General features: G+C 46.5%; 1 protein-coding gene across 2 annotated transcripts in view; it reads left to right on the top strand.

Moving 5' to 3' along the window:
• SLC30A9 (solute carrier family 30 member 9) overlaps positions 1–24,192 on the top strand; it is a 128,474-nt gene that overhangs the window by 84,515 nt on the left and 19,767 nt on the right. For both annotated transcript variants that reach the window (XM_077279840.1, XM_077279841.1), the window contains 2 exons: positions 628–757; positions 7,337–7,450. In XM_077279840.1, the coding sequence (XP_077135955.1) occupies positions 628–757; positions 7,337–7,450 (244 nt within the window). The remainder of the gene's footprint in view (positions 1–627; positions 758–7,336; positions 7,451–24,192) is intronic.

Genomic DNA, 24,192 nt, shown 5'->3' with positions numbered 1-24,192 from the left:
GCCTTTTATGAATTTTTTCTTTTTGGCGTTATAGTTTTTTTTTATATTTTATTCCGTCCCCCCCCTTAGATGTGGGTAAAGTAGGTACAATAGCTTATTGGTATTCAGCCTTTCCTTATATTTTTTATTTTTCTCGTACTTGACATTTCTCAACTGAGAAGAAAGCTAAGGTGAAAGATCTCTATTAGGATCACTAGTAGGAAATGTCCTGAACTTATGTAGAGGAAAGTCACGATGTATTGTTATAACTATAATCCAGAACGAACCGTGAGGACAGAAGGTACAGACCGAATGCAAAGCTTACCGGGGCAGCTTAGGCAGCCTGCGCTTTTCCTGTCATTTCAGGACTTGTATTTACAGGTGAACCTGCATACAATTATTGCTCCACGACATAAGCCATCGGAGGCCAGGATTAATTTGTATCCTATTTATCCAGAGCACATTTCATCTGCAGCACGGTGGTAATTGCAGCCACCGACTGTATAGTAATAGTCATTTCATCTGCACTTTACTCTAATGCTCAGATTGTTCAATCCTTTTAATGATTTCTGTAATGAAAAAGTGCAGAAAACCAGGATATATGTCCGACACATGTTCAGATGCTCACTGTCATATGTGTATTTCCAGGGCCATTCATGATGTAAAAGCCACAGACATGGGAATGAGTAAAGTACGATTTAAAGCAGAGGTGGATTTTGATGGACGTGTAGTGACCAGGTCATACTTGGAGAAGCAGGATATCGACCAGGTGTTGAATGTAAGTGTGTTGCCTCCAAATCTCGTTATTATTAATAAAATGCATGCATTCCAGTGTGAAAAGTTCTCCCGCTTGTGTGTCTGACAAAAGCAAACACTTAAGGTACCGTCACACTCAGCGACGCTGCGGCGATATAGACAACGAGCCGACCTAAACTAGATCGCTGGAGCGCCGCTGTTTAGGTCGCTGTAGAGACGTCAAACACAGCAACTCCAGAACGATGCAGGAGCGATCCAGTGACGTAACGGCGACTCACTTCTCGTTCTCGCTGGTTGTTAGCTCCATGTCAAACATTGCTGGCGTAGTTGCTTTTGATGTCAAACATGGCGATACAAGCCGACCTGGCGACGAAATGAAGTTCTGGACTTCTAGCTCCGACCAGCGATGGCACAGCGGGATCCAGATCGCTGCTGCGTGTCAAACACAACGAGATCGCTATCCAGGACGCTGCAACGTCACGGATTGTTGTCGTTCTCGTTGCAAAGTTGCTGAGTGTGAAGGTACCTTTATACCCGCACCATTCTAGAGAAGTATAAGACTATTAAGTGCTGATAAGGTAAGAGAGAAGCCCCAGTGGGGACCAGTCAGTCCATCATCTCTCACTACTCGGGAAAGGACCATCGGAGAAACTCCAGATTGGACATAGACAAAGTCCAACTTTGCATTGGAAGGTCTACAAAATTGGGCTTCAGCTCTGGTAAAGTACAGTGGCCTAAACAGCGTTTATGTCCCGAATAGCAAAATAGCTGGGTGCATTCTCCATGTTTGATGCTGATATGTAAAGACTACACTGTGATTATATACACCAGGGACTGGAAGTTATGAAATACTACTTTTTTAGCAACTTAAAGTTTTGCACCCATTTTTATAAAGTAAGACCATTTAGTTCAGGGCGCTGGTTTTTCCTTTCCTCTTCAGAAGAGGCCATAAACATCATACACTACTCACACAAACATGGAGGGGGTTCAGCTATCCCAGAACTCTGCTAGGCTTAGTCCTATTACTCCCACCTTCCTATTAAAAGGATTGTCACGGGCAAACATTTGATTTTGCCAGTGAAGGATTCAGCTGGCTTAGGGATGGGTTGTATGGTGGCCATTCTAATTTTTTTTGGTTCTTGTAATGCCTACAACTCTTCATTCTGGCTCATGAACAGATTCTCACGTAAGGCAATCCCTAGGACGTCCAATTGCCAAGTTATTGCTTGATGTAACTTCTATAAAGGGTCATCCTCATCTTGCTGTTCAGGATCTCACCGCTCGCCTGTCTCCCAGCTTTCTGATTGTCGGGGGCTGGTGCAACCCTGATGATTGGCAGTTTGGACCAGGGGCATGGTTGCGTTGCTGGTCCAAATTAAGCTCTCTCCCATGCTGCAAGCAGTGAAAACCTTGCCTCTGTAGCGTTGAATTAGCGTAGGGGGACTACTTCAGATCACTTACCAATTAGCAAGAATTCTGGCTCTCTGACCTGTTAGTTTTTCTTTAAGAAGCACTTCTTCTCTGCACTCATTACCTGTATTAATTGCACCTGTTTGAACTTGTTACCCAGGGCCGGCTCCAGGTTTTTGAGGGCCCCGGGCGAAAGAGTCTCAGTGGGCCCCCCCTTTAACACATACCACGATTCATGATCGCATATAAACACAGCCATGTAGTATATAACACAGCCCATGTAGTATATAACACAGCCACGTAGCATATAACACAGCCATGTAGTATATAACAGCCCACGTAGCATATAACACAGCCATGTAGTATATAGCACAGCCCACGTAGCATATAACAGCCCATATAGTATATAGCACAGCCACATATTATGTAACACAGCCCATATAGTATATAGCACAGCCACATATTATATAACACAGCCCACGTAGTATATAGAACAGCCATGTAGTATATAGCACAGCCCCCCTCCCCCCAAAAATGGCCCCATAGTCCAGTACTCACTGTTAGTTACAGGAAAAAAAAAAAACACTCCTCACCTCTCAACGTTCCCGCGCCGCGCTGCTCCCTCCCTCCCTGCTCCGGTCTCGGCGGCTGCCGCTGCACTGCCTGACACACAGCGAGTGCGCGATGACGTCATCGCGCACCCGCAGTGGCAGTGTCAGAGGCAGAGTGGGGAATGATGGGAGAGGGAGCGTCAGGTGACGCTCTCTCCTCCATCATTTGCTTTGAAAGTTCAAAGCGGCGGTGGGGGAGTTGGCGCTTGCGACAAAAGGCGCCCCCCCCTGCCTCACAGGGGCCCCATAGCAGCTGCGTGATGTGCCGCTAGCTGAGGGCCCTTGGGGGAGCGGGGGCCCTAGGCACTGGCAGCTGCCCGCCCCTAACGCCGGCCCTGAATGGGCCCCACTGTCTCGCCAGGGCCCCGGCACTTCCCCGGGTACGCCAGGTGCTGATGCCGGCCCTGTAATGTTACCTGTATAAAAGACACCTGTCCTCACAATCGATCACACTCCAACCTCTCCACCATGGCCAAGACCAAAGAACTTTCTAAGGACACCAGGGACAAAATTGTAGGCCTGCACTAGGCTGGGAAGGGCTACAGGACAATAGGCAAGGAGCTTGGTGAGAAGGCAATAACAGTTGGTACAATTGTTAGAAAATGGAAGAAGCACAAGATGACTGTCAATCTTCCTCAATGTGGGACTCCATGCAAGATCTCGCCTCTTGAGGTATGGATGATACTGAGAAAGTTCAGGAATCAGCCCAGAACTACACTGGGAGAGCTGAGACCACAGTCACAAACATTAAGGTTACTAATACATTACGCCGTCATGGATTAAAATCCTGCAGGGCACGCAATGTCTCTCTGCTCACACCAGCACATGTCCAGGCCCATTTGAAGTTTGCTAAAGATCATCTTGATGATCTAGAGGAGGCATGGGAGAAGTTGATGTGGGTAGAGACCAAAATAGAACTTTTTGATATCAACTCCACTGGCCGTGTTTGGAGTAAGAAGGAAGAGTACAACCCCAAGAACACCGTTCCAACTGTGAGGCATGGTGGAGGGAACATCATACTGTGGGGGTGCTTTTCTGCAAAGGGGACAGGACAACTGCATTGTATTGAAGAGAGGATGGAGTCATATTTCGCAAGATTTTGGCCAACAACCTCCTTTCCTGAGTAAGACCATTGAAGATGGGTCATGGCTGGGTCTTCCAGCATGACAATGACCCGAAACACACAGGCAGGGCAACTAAGTGTCTCTGTAAGAAGCATTTCAAGGTCCTGGAGTGGTCTAGCGAGTCTCCAGACCTGAACCCAGTAGAAATCTTTGGAGGGAGCTAAACCTCAATGTTGCCCAGTGACAGCCCTTACATGTGAAACATCTGTATGGAGGAATGGGCCAAAATCCCTTCTGCAGTGTGTGTAAACTTGGTTAAGAACTACAGGAAACGTCTGACCTCTGTAATTGCAACCAAAGGTTTCTGTACCAAAAATTATGTTCTGTTTTTCTATTATATCAAATACTTATTTTATGCAGTCAAATGCAAATTAATTATGTAAAAATCTTACAATGTGTTTTTCTGGATATTTGTTTTTAAGATTTTGTCTCTCGCAGTTGGTGTACCTATGATAAAAATTCCAGACCTCTCCATTCTTTGTAGGTGGGAAAACTTACAAAATCAGCAGTGTATCAAATACTTAATTTCCCCACTGTATATATCCCCCATCCTGGTATATATGCCCCTTATTCTTGGCCCAGTCCTGCTATATATAGCCTCCATCCTGGTATAAATATCTCCTATCCTGGTATATATGTCCCTTATCCTGCCTGGACTTCATCCTGGTATATAAATCGTCCATCCTGGTATACATGTGACTTATCCTGGGTTCCATCCTGGTTTATGTTCCCATTCTGCCCCGTGAATGCATAGAAAAAAAATAAACAATTATTATCCCCTTCCCTCCACTCCCTCGCCACGTGGTGTCCACTCCTGAAGCCAGAAGCTGACTTAAGGGTGCAAGCAATGGGCGTGCATAACGTCACAGCCACATGCCCCCAGTCACAGGCACGTCAATGTCAGTTGCTGGCCTCTGATTGGCTGGCAGCTTGTATTGCCGCACACTCACCTGAACGGTGTCTGTACCGCAATACACTGTGCGTCCGAGGCTGCATATCCAGTTGAAGTTTGTGCTGGTGTCGGCGGGGCCCCCAATCACACGGGCCTTGGTCACAGTCTCTGCGACCACAATCATTGCACCCCTGGTGATTACTAGCTGTCTAGCTTGTGAGCACAGTGATCCTTGCCTAGCAAACCTGCCGCCATTGATAAACTGCAGAAGTAACCAGAAAATTAGGTATAGCTGTACACTATAGAATTAAAAATGCCTCCCTTCTTGAACATGGAGTTTTTTAAATAACAAGTGAATTGCATTATTTGTTTTCACAAGCCTATTGCAATTTTACCCACAAGAACTTGAGAATAGTACTTTAAAGGGGGCCTTTTCCTTGTGTGCCGGGTCCACTCTCCCCCTGTAACTGTTGAATTGTATGTGACTCTGTATTCTTGTTATCTGTTCAAACCCCCTCTTAATTGTAAAGTGCTGCGGAATATGTTGGCGCTATATAAATAAAATTATTATTCTCATATACAGCCAGTATTACAGTTCTGTTCTTTCTCATTTTGACTTAATTGCAGAGGTGTTAGGATCAAAGTATTTGGCACCTAATGAGTTAACTTTTATTAAATGCCAAATACCGTATATACTCGAGTATAAGCCGAGACCCCTAATTTTGCCACAAAAAACTGGGAAAATGACTCGAATATAAGCCTAGGGTGGGAAATGCAGCAGCTACTGGTAAATTTAAAAAATAAAAAGATACCTATAAAAGTAAAATTGAGACATCAGTAGGTTGTGTTTTTGAATATCCATGTTGAATCAGGAGCCCCATATAATGCTCCATACAAAATACACCCCATATATTGCTCCATAAAGTTTATGATGGGTCCCATAAGATGCTCCATACAAAAAATATGCCCCATATAATTCTCCATAAAGTTTATGATGGGCCCAATAGGATGCTCCATAGAAAATATGCCCCATATAGTGCTTCACAAAGGTTGATTATGGCCCCATAAGATGCTCCATCATAAAAAAAAAAAAATGACATGCTCACTTCTTGTCCTGAGCAGGCGGGGACACCCGCACTTGCGATATTCACCGCCGCTTGCCCCTGTGTCTTCCTGGTCTCTGCAGTGATTGTTCAGGCAGAGGGCACGCACTAAACATGTCATCGCGCCCTCTGACCTGAACATCACGGCCAGAGGATGCGGAAGCCCAGCGGTGGAACGGGGACAGGTGAATATTGCAATGCTCACCCTCCCCCGTTATACTCACCCACCCGATGCGGTTACTGGCAGCTTCACCGATGCGATGGTTTCAGGCACCGGCAGCTTGTTACTGTGTTCAGGGGTCACTGGTACCGCTCATTAAAGTAATGAATATGCACTCCACCCCTACGGAAGTGGAGTCACGTCCATATTCATTACATTAATGAGCGGTACCACATGACCACTGAACTCAGGAAGAGCTGCTGGCGCCGGAGACCATTGGAGTAGTAGGGACTGCGCCAGAAGCAGGTGAGTATGCGACTCCTGCCGCACCCCCTCCCCTGCCGACCTCCTGGGAAAATTGCTCGAGTATAAGCCGAGAGGGGCACTTTCAGCCTAAAAAATGGTCTGAAAATCTCGGCTTGTACTTGAGTACATAGGGTACTTTAATTACTAATATCTTCACAACAAAGAGACAAAATAAAAAAGAGAGGAATTCATAGTAGCTGCAGAGCGGAATAAAACTTTGTGTCCAGTTCAGCATGAAAAATTTGGTGAAAGATTCTGTTTATGGGAAATGGCCCCAGATTGGGGCCAAATACTAAATGAGACGGTCTACTGAGGCTGCACGCGGCTATAAGGGGCTTTGCTTAGTTGGTAGAACAAATTAAGAGGAAGATAATAAAGTAGTTACCGATCTAATGAACAAATATTTGACGATTGTTCGCCAAGCCTGCTCTTTGCGCCAATTTGTGGGCAATGACCCAGCTTCAGAGTTTAAAGTCTCCCAAAATCTGTTCTCCCACATTGCTCTAGTTACAAATCCTTCTCTTTATGACCTCAAACTTCTCAGCTTCCCTTCTCTGGTCAGGATCCTTGTTATGCCTTCAAGATAGTTTTCCATGTGATCTGTGAACTTTAATTTTATATCGGAAGGAGGCGTTTGATAAACCCGTCAGCCTGCTGTCCCCAGTATGGGGGACTTGGCGCGTGTGAATGTACACAGCTACTGTTCATCTCATTGGGAGTTGTGGAGGTCTCCGCCTGAAGCGTCACCTACAAGCCCCTCTACAGAAGTGGCGGACAGCGCTGTATGGTTGCCTAAGCCGCCAGACCACACATTCTCCCTGGCGTGTCTCCATTGTCACTTCTGGCGGGAGACGTGTCCAGCCTCCTCTCGTAGGGAACCTTTTAATCTTACAAATAACATGATGGCGGTGTTATAGATTTAGTATTTATGCAGGGCTTGTGTAATATATCACCTACACTGATATTTGATGATGATTTTCTCATTTGTGATGTAGGAAATTCGACAGGTGATGACTCCAGAAGACTTGGAAGCTTTTATGCTTAAGCATGGGGAGAACATCATAGACACACTAGGAGCAGAAGTGGACAGACTTGAAAAAGAGCTGAAAGTAAGTGGCAATGGGATTTATAGTTTTCTTTGACACAATTTTATTTCTGCAAAGGGCCCAAAAAATATGATGGACCCTATGTATTTTGAGTTAATAAAAAATGGCAACCAAACAGCTGTCATTGTTGTTCATACTAACCAGTCAGTTTGCAAGAAATGTAAGAGATCTTAATGGTTACCAAGGGCAGCATGGCAGTATTCTTGCGGTGATAATTGAGGCCCAATGGGGCAGTTATAGTTATGTAGAAAACTAGGAGTTGAGTCTTTGACATTTTATAAACTTACATTAATGTGCAATGTGCAAGACATGGGGTAACCGCACAGGAGCAAAAAAAATTGTGAATTATTATCTGCAGGTCTGGAGTCCTTGGATTTTGTATATGGACTCTCAGGACTTTCAATCCCTCTTTTCTAAGCCATAAGGAAGATAGATTGAACAATGCGGATTAGATGGACATCATTATAGGGGTGCAAGTTGCCTCCTTCTATTTCAAGCTCCATGGTTCCTCCCCCTCCCCCCTTTTTTTCATCCTCTCTCCTCCCCCATATTCCTCTTCTTAGTCTCATTCTTTCCATTCGTGTTTATAACCATTATTACTTGGAGTGACCTAGCTCCTCTTGTTTGGGTCGCTCTCTTTCACAGGTTACCTCTTGTGTATCACCAAAGGTCATACAGTCTCCCTGGATAGGGGATATCTACATCCGCCATGGATTTTTTTTTTTTTTCTTTTCAGATCTTGTTGGACTTGATTGAAAATTATTTTGACCTGAAAGTTATACTATTTCGGGACTTGTTGATTACAGGTCTTGATATACCGTTGTATATGAGATTTCTTTTTGTACTCAATACTTTTTATGTTGTTGAATCCTTTGTTCCTTGTTTGTTTTGAAGTTCTTTTCAATAAAAACCAGATTAGACATAAATTGTGAATTATGGCAGCCCTGTATGTGTTCAGGGATAGCAAAAAGATGAGACGTCCCCCTGGAATCACAAAGATTTCTGAAATATTTGTTGGGTGCAGATTGTTACGGAACATAATTGTCTGAACCCCCTCATTTAATGCTCACTCTTCCCCCAAAAGATGTCATTGGAAGGAACAATTGGACATTCAGTGGTCCCAAGGTGGATAATTGCGTTACCCTCTGGTCTAAGGACATCAACATCCAGAAGAGGCGTCACATCACCTCTGCAGCCAACTGATTGGCTGCAGCTTGCACATTACTTCTGCTCTGGCGGATTGTAAAAGCTGAATCTAATCCCTGGCTACGTGATGCCCCTTCCAAATATTGATGGCCTGGGACGCAGTAGCGAGTGTGGAGGACCAGTGGCGCTTCAGGACTTAAGGCCCCGTCTCACATAGCGATTTACCAACGATCACGACCAGCGATACGACCTGGCCGTGATCGTTGGTAAGTCGTTGTGTGGTCGCTGGGGAGCTGTCACACAGACAGCTCTCTCCAGCGACCAACGATCAGGGGAACGACTTCGGCATCGTTGAAACTGTCTTCAACGATGCCGAAGTCCCCCTGCAGCACCCGGGTAACCAGGGTAAACATCGGGTTACTAAGCGCAGGGCCGCGCTTAGTAACCCGATGTTTACCCTGGTTACCAAAAAAAACAAACACTACATACTCTCCTTTCGGTGTCCGTCAGGTCCCTTGCCGTCTGCTTCCTGCTCTGACTGAGCCGCCGTACAGTGAGAGCAGAGCGCAGCGGTGACGTCACTGCTGCGCTCTGCTCTCACTGTACGGCCGGCAGTCAGTCAGAGCGGGAAGCAGACGGCAAGGGACCTGACGGACATCAGATGGTGAGTATGTACTGTTTTTTTTTTTTTACATTTACGCTGGTAACCACGGTAAACATCGGGTTACTAAGCGCGGCCCTGCGCTTAGTAACCCGATGTTTACCCTGGTTAGCAGTGAAGACATCGCTGGATCGGTGTCACACACACCGATTCAGCGATGTCAGCGGGACCTCAACGACCAAAAAAAGGTCCAGGCCATTCCGACATGACCAGCGATCTCGCAGCAGGGGCCTGGTCGCTGGTACGTGTCACACATAGCGAGATCGCTACTGAGGTCGCTGTTGCGTCACAAAACTAGTGACTCAGCAGCGATCTCGCTAGCGATCTCGCTATGTGAGACGGGGCCTTTAAGTATAGGATTTTTCTTTTTGTTACCTCTCCTTTGACCCATTGATAACTCTTAAAGTAGGGGAAATCTCGGGGATAAGGTGTTGGCAGCGGCTTTTTAAGGCCCCCATACACATTAGACTGTCGGCTGATCCCATCGATATCGTTGTTTTCAGCCATTGTTAGTCTGTGTATGAGGGCCTTCATTTTTCTCTGCCCGTCGGGTGGGAAGACGAGCATTCAGCCATCCGCTCTGGAAGGTGTAGGGCAGGCATAACTGTGACTCCAGTTACAGGGTATTTTCATTTCCCAAGTACAGTTGATTAAATGCATTTTAAGGTCCATGGTAATGCAGTCGGTCGGGGAGCACAGGGCCCGCGGTCACCAAACCCCGCACTAAATGAACCCATTAGTTTCCTGACATTTAGTCCTCTGTTTCTGCCCTTGCTGCTGCTAATTTATAGTTGCAAATTTCTTGACTATTCAACTTGTCAGTTCCCCGGAGAGTTTATTTTCAGTTTTATGCACATGTCTTTTGCCATGCTGTGCTCCCACCACGCTCTGGAAGAAACCTACGGGGGTTTTTTTTTTTCAGACATTTGCACTATTTCAGTGTTTGGAGTCTAGCCTGATGAACTGGGAAAATAGAACTTTCATCTTCTGAATCTCTACATTGGCACCTGTCCTGTGTCTAAAAAAGCTGTGAAATAATTTTTGAAATTTAAATTAAGCTACTTGCGTTTTAGTTTTTTTTTTTTTGTGAAGCGGAATACTTGTAGACTAGTACGGTAAATATAAAACATTCTTAATTTCACAAATTTTTCAAGCTCACAACAAAATATGAACTAATTTGGTTTTCTAATTCTAGGCCATCAAAATATTTTCCCAGTTTTCTTATCAACTTATATGAAATGTGTACTGTCATCTTTTGATTATAAGAGGATCGGTCAGCTCTCCTCATATGTCTGTTTTAATTCATTTGTTTTAATAGGACAACCCCTTTATCTCCTATCCATAGGATAGCTGATAGATTACTGACCGGCGGGTGTCTGGCCACCAGGACACACACTGATCAGCAGAGAGGATATATTTTATCCCCGTTACAAAGTGGCACAACAGCTCTGATGCCTGACCCCAACTGCACCCCACGGCAGCCCCATAGGGAATGAATGGGGCGGAGGTCGAGCATGCTCACTACTAGAGTTGAGCGACTTTTACTTTTTTAGGATTGAGTCGGGTTTCGCGAAACCCGACTTAGTCAAAAGTCGGGTCGGGTGAAATCGGCCGATTATTGCAAAAAGTCGGGGGCCGACTGAAACACGAAACCCAATGCAAGTCAATGGGGAATCAAAGTCGGCAGAGAGTGGAGGACAGGAAAACACCTATTTTAATGCCAAAAACATCAATTCTTATTACTGAAGCTTGTCAATCTTAATTTACTTTATAATAATAGTTAGGCCTTGAAAATTGGGGGTCATTTGGCTAAAGTTGTGGGGGGGGGGTAGGGCTGGTTCAAGTTTTTCGTGGACCCAGGAAACGCGGACTACATCACGACGGTGGAGCAGGGAGAGGTAAGTATTTCAACTTTGCAAGTGCTGTGAACCTGAGCAAGCAGGGGGGGCCCACTCGTTCGCATTGGCACTGGCACAGGGCCCCTCAAAGTACGGCGGTGTGTTTGACGGCGGGGGCGCCTCCCACCGGCGGAGACACTTTTGCGTACTATGAGGGGCCCTGTGCCAGTGACGTTGCCAATGAGTATGCCCCCCCACCTGATGAAGGAACCTGCACTTTCATCTGCACCTTCCTGTTTGTCCCTGTCTAAGGTGGTATAGTATGCGGGAAGGGGAACCTGACTCTCAGCAGGGTCAGATTCTGGCTGTGTAGCGTGTAAGGGGAATGTAGCGGTCTGGGTCAATGTACCAGCAGACTCATCTAGCAGTGGCTGGGCAATGGGCAGGATGAGGAGGAAACACAAATATAGGCCCAAATAATAAAGTGGGCTAAATGCAGTTCAAAATTGGTAACAGGAGTAAACTGGCGGCATAGCTTTGTTCAGCTGAGGACAATTGTAAGGAGTGGCAGACAGTTAGTAGGCCCAAAAAAGTACGTAGGCTAAATGCAGTTCAAAATTGGTAACAGGAGTAAACTGGCGGCATCGCTTTGTTCAGCGGAGGACAACTGTAAGGAGTGGCAGACACAGTTAGTAGGGCCAACCAAACAAGTAGGCCAAATGCAGTTTAATATGTGATATAGGCTGAAAATTGAAGCTCAGCTTTGTTCAGTGGAGGAGAAAAGCAAGGAGCGGCAGACACCGTTAGTAGGCCCAACCAAACAAGTAGGCCAAATGCAGTTTAATATGTGATATAGGCTGAAAATTGAAGCTCAGCTTTGTTCAGTGGAGGAGAAAAGCAAGGAGCGGCAGACACCATTAGTAGGCCCAACCAAACAAGTAGGCCAAATGCAGTTTAATATGTGATATAGGCTGAAAATTGAAGCTCAGCTTTGTTCAGTGGAGAAAAGCAAGGAGCGGCAGACACCGTTAGTAGGCCCAACCAAACAAGTAGGCTAAATGCAGTTTAATATTTGATATAGGCTGAAAATTGAAGCTCAGCTTTGTTCAGTGGAGGAGAAAAGCAAGGAGCGGCTGACACCCTTAGTAGGCCCAACCAAACAAGTAGGCCAAATGCAGTTTAAAATTGGTTACAGGGGTACACAGGCGGCATAGCGTTGTTCAGAGGAGAACAATTGTAAGGAGTGGCGCAGACAGACACAGGTAGTAGGCCTAAAATAAAAAAGTATGCTCAATGCAGTTCAAAACGGGTTACAGGAGTGAACTGGCGGCATAGCGTTGTTCAGCGGAGGACAATTGTAAGGAGTGGCACAGACAGACTTAGTAGGCCTAAATTAAGAAAGTATGTAGAAAAACCGCGGAGACACCATCACGTGTTTCTCAACGCAAGCAATGAATAGCTAGGTCTTTCACCGGGAAGGAACAACCACGGGAAGGGCAGCATCCAATAAAGGAAAACCACCTATGCCAAAACATGGTATCCATCCACAGACAGCTGTTTCGGGGTATTTGCCCCTCATCAGTGTGGAGTAGGAAACTGGCTATTAGGAGCAGTGCCTAGTGAAAAGACTATAAATATAAGGATGAATGACCTCGGGGAGATCAAAACATCCAACACCGCGGAGACACCATCACGTGTTTCTCAACGCAGTGATCTAGAACACTGCCCCCATCCCTAAAGGGAAATATGCAAATGCATGTAGAAAAGCCGCGGAGACACCATCACGTGTTTCTCAACGCAAGCAATGAATAGCCAAGTCTTTCACCGGGAAGGGCAGCATCCAATAAAGGAAAACCACCTATGCTAAAACATGGTATCCATCCACAGACCGCTATTTTGGGGTATTTGCCCCTCATCAGTGTGGAGTAGGAATTTAAAAAGTAGGCTCAATGCAGTTTAAAATTGCACCACCACTGTCAGAGACACTTCATTGTACTATGAGGGACCCTGTGCCAGTGCAGTCACCCAAGAGTGGGCACACCCACCTGTCCAGGCAAACGGCACTCGCAATGGTGCTTGCGCTAGGTGGTGACCACGGCCCTGTGGGGGGAGTCAGCCCATTTAGGGAGGTAAAAAAATGGCCTATGGTGGACATTCAGCATCTGCAAATGGAGGAATTGGAGCAGTCAGTAAGAGTAGGCCAAAAGCAAGACATTTTTCAGGCAAGCTACGTGTCAGCAGGGGAAGGTGGGGCAAAATAATTAGAAATCCATGATTGGTTCATTTTAATGAAGGTTAGATCATCAACATTTTGGGTAGCCAGACGTGTCCTTTTTTCGGTCAGTATTGAACTAGCAGCACTGAAGACTCTTTCTGATAGCACACTAGCTGCTGGGCAAGCGAGCTCCTGTAATGCATATTCTGTCAATTCAGGCCAGGTGTCTATTTTAGATGCCCAGTAATCAAAGGGGAATGACGTGTGAGGGAGAACATCGATAAGGGAGGAAAAATAGTTCGTAACCATACTGGACAAATGTTGTCTCCTGTCACTTTGAATTGATGCAGCAGTACCTGTCGTGTCTGCGGTCATTGCGAAATCACTCCACAACCTGGTCATAAAACCCCTCTGTTCAACGCCACTTCTGATTTGTGCACCTCTAACACCTCTGCCATGTTTCCCCCTGCAGCTCGTGTGAGAACCATCACTGTCGCTGTGTGCTGGGAATGCCTGAACCAAACTGTCTACAAGAGTTGCTTGTTTGGTAGCCAATATTTGCTCAAGGTTCTCATGTGGCATGATATTTTGTAATTTCCCTTTGTAGCGTGGATCCAGGAGGCAGGCCAACCAGTAATCGTCATCGGTCATCATTTTTATAATGCTGGGGTCCCTTTTTAGGATACGCAAGGCATAATCAGCCATGTGGGCCAATGTTCCAGGTGTCAATTCACTGCTTGTGCTGGGTTGAGGAGCACTTTCTTGCAAATCAACATCACTTGTCTCTCGCAAAAACCCAGTACCTGACCTTGCAACGCCACCAGTTTCTATTGCCCCCTGAGAAGCATCCTCCTCCCATAAATATTCATCCCCATCTTCCTCCTCCTCCTCCTCCTCTTCGTCCGCCACCTCGTCCAGGAGAGTTCCCTGAGCAGACAATGGCTGACTGTCATCAAGGCTTCCCTCATCCTCGGCTGCAGACGCCTGCTCCTTAATGTGCGTCAAACTTTGCATCAGCAGACGCATTAGTGGGATGCTCATATGCTCATGCTTATGATGGCGTCGTCTGCACTTACCAGCCGTGTGCATTCCTCAAAACACTGAAGGACTTGACAGAGGTCTTGTAGCTTCGACCTACACACCTGACAACTCCATGTCTGCCATCCAACTGCCTGCCCGTGTATGTGTATCCTCCCACAAATGCATTACAGCACGCCTCTGTTCGCACAGCCTCTGAAGCATGTGCAGTGTGGAGTTCCACCTTGTTGCAGCATCGATTATTAGGCGGTGCTGGGGAAGCTTCAGCGATCGCTGATGGTTCTGCATACGTCTGGAGTGTACGGGCGACCGGCGGATGTGCGAGCAAAGTCTTCGCACCTTCAGGAGCAGGGCTGGTAACCCCGGATAACTTTTCAGGAAGCACTGCACCACCAGGTTCAAGGTGTGAGCCAGGCAAGGTATGTGTTTCAGTTCTGAAAGGGCTATGGCAGCCATAAAACTCCTTCCGTTATCACTGACTACCTTGCCTGCCTCAAGATGTACACTGCCCAGCCATGACTGAGTTTCTTGCTGCAAGTACTCTGCCAGTACTTCCGCGGTGTGTCTGTTGTCGCCCAAACACTTCATTTCCAACACAGCCTGCTGACGCTTACCACTAGCTGTTCCATAATGGGACACCTCGTGTGCAACACTGTCAGCTGCGGATGGAGTGGTAGGGCGACTGTGCTCTGTGGACGAGCTATCGCTTCTGGAGGAGCAGGAGGAGGAGGAGGAGGGGTGTCGAACGCCTACTGCCAACTGTTTCCTAGACCGTGGGCTAGGCAGAACTGTCCCACTATGGCTGTCCCCTGTGGACCCTGCATCCACTACATTAACCCAGTGCGCCGTGATGGACACGTAACATCCCTGGCCATGCCTACTGGTCCATGCATCTGTTGTGAGGTGCACCTTTCTACTGATTGCCTGAGTGCATGGACAATGCGGTCTTTGACATGCTGGTGGAGGGCTGGGATGGCTTTTCTCGCAAAGAAGTGTCGACTGGGTAGGTCATAGCGTGGTACTGCGTAGGCCATCAGGGCTTTGAAAGCTTCGCTTTCAACCAACCGGTAGGGCATCATCTCTAACGAGATTAGTCTAGCAATGTGGGCATTCAAACCCTGTGTACGCGGATGAGAGGATGAGTACTTCCTTTTCCTAACGAGAGTCTCTTGTAGGGTGAGCTGGACTGGAGAGCTGCATCGGACAAATTGAAAAATCGCCGACTTTTGGCAAAGTCGGGTTTCATGAAACCCGACCCGATCCCAGTGTGGGATCGGCCATGCTGTCGGCGATCTTCGCGCCAAAGTCGCGTTTCGTATGACACTTAAAGCGCCATTTCTCAGCCAATGAAGGAGGACGCAGAGTGTGGGCAGCGTGATGACATAGGTCTCTGTCCCCACCATCTTAGAGAAGGGCATGACAGTGATTGGCTTGCTTTCTGCGGCGTCACAGGGGCTATAAAGGGGCGTGCACGCCGACCTCCATCTTACTTCTGCCGATCTGAGCATAAGGAGAGGTTGCTGCAGCTTCGTCAGAAGAAGGGATATAGTTAGGGAGGGAAGATTAACCCCCAAACCGCTTGTGCTGTAGCGATTTCCACTGTCCAACACCACCTTTTCTTTGCAGGGACAGTGGAGGCTAGATTTCTGTGCATCAGCTCTGTAGCTTATAAGGCTCCCTGATAGCTGCATTGCGGTTTGTATGCTGCTGTGCAAACCAACTGCTTTTTTAAAAGCAAAAATCCTATTGCTCTTTTCTGCACAGTTCTATTTGTCCACACTTTTGTATGCAGCGGTCCTTTTTATTGCTGCCATACTTGTCCTGAGATCATTGTAGGGAGATTTATTGTAGTACAGTCCCTTTTTTTTTTATATATCTATATATATATATATATATATATCTTCCAGCCACGTTCTGCCACTTACATTGTGTAGTGTAATACAGTGGGCCTGGTTTTTGCAGCAGTCTCCCACACAAAAAAGGGAGATTTAAATTGCCGACAAGTTTATATACACCTTCTACCTTGTTTTACAGTACCATATAACGGTTGTTAGTTTGGTTACATTTTCCCAAAAATGAGGAAGTCTGGTGGAAGAGGCCGTGGGCGGTCATTGCCAGCTGGTAATGATGGTGGTGGTGGGAAAAGCAAAATAGCACCTAAGGCTGGAGTTGTTCAGACAGCGTCATCGTCTGGCTACACAAGGTCTCGAAGGCTCCCTTATCTGGGAGTAGGAAAACCGCTTTTAAAGTCGGAGCAGCAGGAACAAGTTTTGTCTTTCATTGCTGACTCAGCCTCTAGCTTTTTCGCCTGCTCTTCAGAAAGTTCGAAATATAAAAGCAGCGAGTCGTCAGTGGATGCTCCCGGTCAGGAACAAGTCGCTTCCTTGTGTCCTTCACCCAAAGCAAAAGTGAAGGATGCGGCAGGCAACACTACAGTTTACTCCATGGAGCTCTTTACACATACCGTGCCTGGGTTAGAAAGGGAAATTGTTAACTGCCCATTACAAGATGAATCGGACATGGAGTGCACAGATGCACAGCCACAGCTAGATTATTATGCTGTTCCATTGACTCAGATCACAACATTGCCCTCGCAGTGTACTGAGCCAGAATCTGACCCTGATGAGACTATGGTGCCCAGTCCCGAACGCTATAGCACCGGCTTACACGGTGACACAGAGGAAGGTGCACATGACATTGAAGAGGAGGTGATTGTTGACCCAGATTGGCAGCCATTGGGGGAACAGGGTGCCGCTGGCAGTAGCTCTGAAGCGGAGGAGAATGATCCGCAGCAGGCATCAACATCGCAACAGCTTTCATCTGGCAGGCCCGTATCAGGCCAAAAACGTGTGTCTAAAACAAAAACAGTTTTAGGACAGCGTGGCCATCCGGTGAAAGTAGCACAGCGTGCAATGCCTGAAAAGGTATTCGATAGTAGGAAGAGTGCAGTGTGGCAATTTTTTAACCAAGATCCGAATGATCAGTCAAAAGTTATCTGTAAGAAATGCTCAAAGACCTTTAGCAGAGGGAAGAATCCCCTAAATTTAAATACAACGTGCATGCGTAGACATTTAACCAGCATGCACTTGCAAGCCTGGACTAACTACCAAACGTCCCGTAACGTTGGTGCACCCGCTCAAAATGAAGGTAGTCAGCAACGCTACATTGCTTCCCTCACTGTAAGCCCACCGTTTAGGACACCACCTGCAGCAAATGTGGAGGTATCGTCGCGAGGCCAAGGCAGTCAGGGAATCACCAGGTTATTGGTAGGAAACACTATATGTAGGCCAATATCTAGAATACCATCACCAACCCTCTCTCAATCTGCCATGTCCAACACCCCCAACCCCCCCCCCCGCTAGTTCCACCATATGCAGCTCTCCAGTCCAGCTCACCCTACAAGAGACTCTCGTTAGGAAAAGAGGAAAAGGAAGCACTCATCCACGTACACAGGGTTTGAACGCCCACATTGCTAGACTAATCTCGTTAGAGATGATGCCCTACCGGTTGGTTGAAAGCGAAGCTTTCAAAGCCCTGATGGCCTACGCAGTACCACGCTATGACCTACCCAGTCGACACTTCTTTGCGAGAAAAGCCATCCCAGCCCTCCACCAGCATGTCAAAGACCGCATTGTCCATGCACTCAGGCAATCAGTAGAAAGGTGCACCTCACAACAGATGCATGGACCAGTAGGCATGGCCAGGGACGTTACGTGTCCATCACGGCGCACTGGGTTAATGTGGTGGATGCAGGGTCCACAGGGGACAGCCATAGTGGGACAGTTCTGCCTAGCCCACGGTCTAGGAAACAGTTGGCAGTAGGCGTTCGACTCCCCTCCTCCTCCTCCTCCAGAAGCGAAAGCTCGTCCACAGAGCGCAGTCGCACGACCACTCCATCCGCAGCTGCCAGTGTTGCACACGAGGTGTCCCATTATGGAACAGCTAGTGGTAAGCGTCAGCAGGCTTTGTTGGAAATTACACACAGCCAGCCACACAGCACCCACTATGGGGGCACAATGTCTCTAACCACTCACTTTCTGTTGATGGAGGTCCGGTGAGAGGAGTGATAAAGCAGTCCATGACTGTTCACCTCAGCTGTGATGAACGTTTTTTTTTGGTTGATTAAATTAATTTATTTCAGTAATATTATATTTATTGAATTGTTTGGAGTGCCATTTTTTATCATAGGCTATATATTTAGCATCTCCTGAATACCCTCTGATGAAGGAGATCACTCCATCTCCGAAACACGTAAGGGAAGTGTTGCCCCTTGAGGTTGCCGTACCAAGGAGTGTGAAGTCACTGCCACTTGCTTCCACTCGCGGTCCAGCAGAAGCACCAGGTGAGCCTCCAGCCGGGACTCTCTGGCAGCTTTTACCGCGCTACATGCCACTTTTGCTCCAGCCTTGCACCGCTCCTTCCATAGGACCATCACAGCTTCGGTGAACTCATGGACTGCTTTATTGCAGGTCAACTAACAACTGTACGTAGACCTATCACTTTTTTCTAGCGGTTTCTGTTATCAGTTGCCTGTTTGCCTTTGGTGTCCTCATCCATACATATACCGTATATACTCGAGTATAAGCCGAGATTTTCAGCCCAAATTTTTGGGCTGAAAGTGCCCCCTCGGCTTATACTCGAGTCACGGTCGGCGGGTGAGGGGGAGAGGGCGCTGAGGCATACTTACCTGCTTCCGGGGCTCCTGGCGCCCACCCTGCCCGTCCCACGGTCTTCGGTGCCGCAGCTCTTCCCCTGTTCAGCGGTCACATGGGACCGCTCATTAGAGAAATGAATAGGCTGCTCCACCTCCCATAAGGGCGGAGCCGCATAATTCATTTCTCTAATCAGCGGTGCCGGTGACCGCTGACAGAGGAAGAGCTGCGGCACCGAAGACCAGCTGTCCGGGGGAAGGAGCGGGACGCCGGGAGCAGGTAAGTATTACATATTTACCTTCCCTCGTTCCACACGCCGGGCGCTGCTCTGTCTTCGCGTCCTCTTGCTCTGACTGTGCAGGTCAGAAGGCGCGATGACGCATATAGTGTGCGCGCCGCCCTCTGCCTGATCAGTCAGTGCAGAGAGACGCCGGGACGGGACGCTGAGGAGCTGCAAGCAAGAGAGGTGAGTATGTGTTTTGTTTTTTTTTATTGCAGCAGCAATGGCACAGATTTATGTGGAGTTTCTATGGGGCAATGGTGCAGAGCATTATATATATGGCACAGCTTTATGTGGAGCATCTATGGGGCAACGGTGCAGAGCACTATATATAAGGCACAGCTTTATGTGGAGCATCTATGGGGCCATAATCAAAGGTGCAGAGCATTATACACTCACCGGCCACTTTATTAGGTACACCATGCTAGTAACGAGTTGGACCCCCTTTTGCCTTCAGAACTGCCTCAATTCTTCGTGGCATAGATTCAACAAGGTGCTGGAAGCATTCCTCAGAGATTTTGGTCCATATTGACATGATGGCATCACACAGTTGCCGCAGATTTGTCGGCTGCACATCCCAAAGATGCTCCATACAAGGCAGGATGGATCCATGCTTTCATGTTGTTTACGCCAAATTCTGACCCTACCATCCGAATGTCGCAGCAGAAATCGAGACTCATCAGACCAAGCAACGTTTTTCCAATCTTCTACTGTCCAATTTCGATGAGCTTGTACAAATTGTAGCCTCAGTTTCCTGTTCTTAGCTGAAAGGAGTGGTACCCGGTGTGGTCTTCTGCTGCTGTAGCCCATCTGCCTCAAAGTTTGACGCACTGTGCGTTCAGAGATGCTCTTAGGCCTACCTTGGTTGTAACGGGTGGCGATTTGAGTCACTGTTGCCTTTCTATCAGCTCGAACCAGTCTGCCCATTCTCCTCTGACCTCTGGCATCAACAAGGCATTTCCGCCCACAGAACTGCCGCTCACTGGATTTTTTTTCTTTTTCGGACCATTCTCTGTAAACCCTAGAGATGGTTGTGCGTGAAAATCCCAGTAGATCAGCAGTTTCTGAAATACTCAGACCAGCCCTTCTGGCACCAACAACCATGCCACGTTCAAAGGCACTCAAATCACCTTTCTTCCCCATACTGATGCTCGGTTTGAACTGCAGGAGATTGTCTTGACCATGTCTACATGCCTAAATGCACTGAGTTGCCGCCATGTGATTGGCTGATTAGAAATTAAGTGTTAACAAGAAGTTGGACAGGTGTACCTAATAAAGTGGCCGGTGAGTGTATATGGCACAGCTATCTATGGGGCCATAATCAAAGGTGCAGAGCATTATATATGGCACAGCTATCTATGGGGCCATAATCAAAGGTGCAGAGCATTATATATGGCACAGCTATCTATGGGTCCATAATCAAAGGTGCAGAGCATTATATATGGCACAGCTATCTATGGGGCCATAATCAAAGGTGCAGAGCATTATATATGGCACAGCTATCTATGGGGCCATAATCAAAGGTGCAGAGCATTATATATGGCACAGCTATCTATGGGGCCATAATCAAAGGTGCAGAGCATTATATATGGCACAGCTATCTATGGGGCCATAATCAAAGGTGCAGAGCATTATATATGGCACAGCTATCTATGGGGCCATAATCAAAGGTGCAGAGCATTGTATATGGCACAGCTATCTATGGGGCCATAATCAAAGGTGCAGGGCATTATATATGGCACAGCTATCTATGGGGCCATAATCAAAGGTGCAGAGGTAATATATAGCACAGCTATCTATGGGGCCATAATCAAAGGTGCAGAGCATTGTATATGGCACAGCTTTCTATGGAGCATCTATGGGGCCATAATGAACGGTGCAGAGCATTATATATGGCACAGCTTTATGTGGAGCATCTATGGGGGCCATAATGAACGGTATGGAGCATCTATTTTTAATTTTGAAATTCACCGGTAGCTGCTGCATTTTCCACCCTAGGCTTATACTCGAGTCAATAAGTTTTCCCAGTTTTTTGTGGCAAAATTAGGGGGGTTGGCTTATACTCGGGTCGGCTTATACTCGAGTATATACGGTATATGATTTCCTTTGTGTCATATATTGTATATTTCCACTTAGCAAAAAATGTAAGATTGTACTTTTTAACAGCATGTTTAAAGGAAACCTGTCACCAGTTATGGCCAATTAGAGATACAGCCATCACCTTTCAGGGCTTATACAGCGTTCTATAATGCTGTATATCTGACCTGTAAGAGAAGAAAAATAACTTTTATTATACTCATCTGCGGAGCAGTCCGATGGGTGTTGCTCTTCTTGGTTCGGCACTTCCCTTCTTCTTGCGATACCGCACTCCTGCTTGCTTAGTGTGGATGATGGGTCTCCTCAGCGCCGCGCTCCTGCACAAGTGTACTTCTCGGCCCGTTAGAGCAAAGTATTGCAGTGCGCAGGGGCCGGGAAAGGTCAGAGAGGCCCAGCACCTGCACACTGCAGTACTTTACACTGCCCTCAACAGGGCAGAGAAGTGCGCCTGTGCATGAGCGCTGGGCTGAGGAGACTGTGGGGATGACGAAAGGGCCGCATCATGCACACAAAGCAAGCAGGAGGACGGGCATCGTGAGAAGATGGGAGGCGCCGGACCAAGAGCAGTGACGCCCACCGAACCGCCCCACAAGTGAGTATAATAAGTTATTTTTCTTCTCTTGCAGGTCAGGCTGGGGGCAGATATACAGCATTGTAGAATGTTGTATATCCGCCCTGAAAGGTGATGGCCATATCTCTTATTGGCCAAACCTGGTGACAGGTTCCCTTTAAACGTAGAGTGGGCTTTGGGTTTTCATGTATTCACATCCACTTTGCTTGCAACAGATTTTCTGCAGCGTTTAGGCTACATGACTGGTGTAGCGATCCCAGCCGACCACACTTTGTGACTGTACACCCCATGGATAGAGCGCCATTCCACTAAGACCCCTCACTTATAAAGGTTGGCAATCCCCTTTGATTATGGGAATGCCCCTTTAAACAAGAACTTGTTCCGTGCATGTGATTAGTTCTGATTAGTGCTATTACAATGTTATCCACTGATCGTGCAACTAAAATAGCCGCTTCACAGCTGTCCTGTGTGTGTATATAACGTGAGTGTATAATGTATATGCGTGTCTGTCTGTCCTGCATGTAAAGTAATATTCTATCACACAGACATACATTTTGGATTATCAGTCTCACCTTTTATAACATCTCAGTGAATTTTAATGGCCTCACATAATTAATTGCCTGTATGCCATTTAACAGAATAATATATCATGTTTTGGCATAACGATAATTAAAGATTAATTATGTGATTATTGCTGAAATGCTTTATAATTTTATGAAATATGAGCTCTTGTCTTTTAATAAAATTGCTATTTAAATGGTTATCGGCATATACACATCAAGGCATTGTAGTTGTTAGTGCAGAGTGGACACGTGGCCGGGGCCCGTTCTGCTCTGTGTACAGCTCTTGTAATCTGCAGATTTAATTGCTATGTTTTGTTGGGTTTCTTTATGTAAAAAACAAAGGAAATGAAGACATATGTCTTTGTGGTAATAATCCTGATGAAGGGGTCAGATAGACCTTGAAACGCGTTTAATAAGCCACCAGAATTCTTCAATATGTCTGAATTTGTATCATTGTGGCAGCGCGGATTTAATCCACAAATTATCCTTTACAAATGGCTCCAAAGGATGTCAGAAAAATCACTTAATAAAGCAAAAAAAAATGGTAAAACCACTTTGCTCTTCTCTTGTTCAGTCTTTTGAGTGTTTTTCCTCCACTTCAGGTTTTGAATGATACTTGGAGGGGGGATGGTATGAGTGCACTTTACTTTGAGGCGTCTCTTTTGAAAACGCTCCAAACTAGGCACTGTCCAATCAGAAGGATGCAAAAAAACAACTGTTCAGGAAATAAAGCGCTTTAAATATGCTTGAAAGGAACTTTAAAACTGCTTCACGAAATAAGAAACTGCTCCAAAACTCCTCGAAGGAGCATTTCCAGAAGCAGTTTCCACTACAAAACTCATCATTTTTGACCACCTCAAAAAACAAACCATGAGAACGCAAACCTTCATAGTGAGATGGAAGCTGAATGGTAGCATTACTTATCTACCTGCTCCAGCTTTCCTTAAAGGGGTAGTCTCATCTCCAAGATCCTATCCCAATATGTTGTAGGTGTAGTAGTAATAATAATAGCAAATACCTCCAATTAGAAATGTGGTATAGTTCTTCTGATTCACTATGTCACTTAACCCATGTGCAGGGCACTGCAGTAACTTAAGTATCCATGGTTACAACCAATAACAACTAGCTGTCACTATATCAGTGTTGGTCGCCATGAATACCTAAACTACTGCAAAATGATTACACCTACTGCATATTGGGATATGATCTTGGAGATGTGAATACCCCTCTAAAGGGGCTGTCCGGAATAAACAAGTCATCACCTATCGACTTGCTGATGAGTGAGGGTCCGACTGTTGGGACCTCCACCGATAACCAGAAGGGGAACTTTTATACCCATTAGAATAAAGCAGCAGTGCGCATGTTAAACCCCCGCGCCATTCACTCTGTATGGGGTTGCCAAGCCGAAAAGGGATTAGAATTTCTTGTTCTGCCGATCGTTACAAGTCTCAGTGGTCATACCCCCACTGATCAGCAACTTATTGCCCATCCAGTGGATAGATGATAAGGGGTCTTTATTGGACAGTCCCTTTTAAAGTCGCTTCTATACCATATGACTTATTATAAAAGCTCACCAGCCTTGCCTGGATCTTACAAGTGATATTGAAGCTTTGGGATCAGAGATATTACATTAATATAGTCAATCGTGCCAATAAATGGTATCTAGAGGGCACAGCAAGCATTG

This window comes from Ranitomeya variabilis, chromosome 1, assembly GCF_051348905.1.
Source record: "Ranitomeya variabilis isolate aRanVar5 chromosome 1, aRanVar5.hap1, whole genome shotgun sequence".
Taxonomy (NCBI): domain Eukaryota; kingdom Metazoa; phylum Chordata; class Amphibia; order Anura; family Dendrobatidae; genus Ranitomeya; species Ranitomeya variabilis.
Note: the sequence above shows the minus strand (reverse complement) of the source record. Positions and strands in the feature narration are given on the sequence as shown.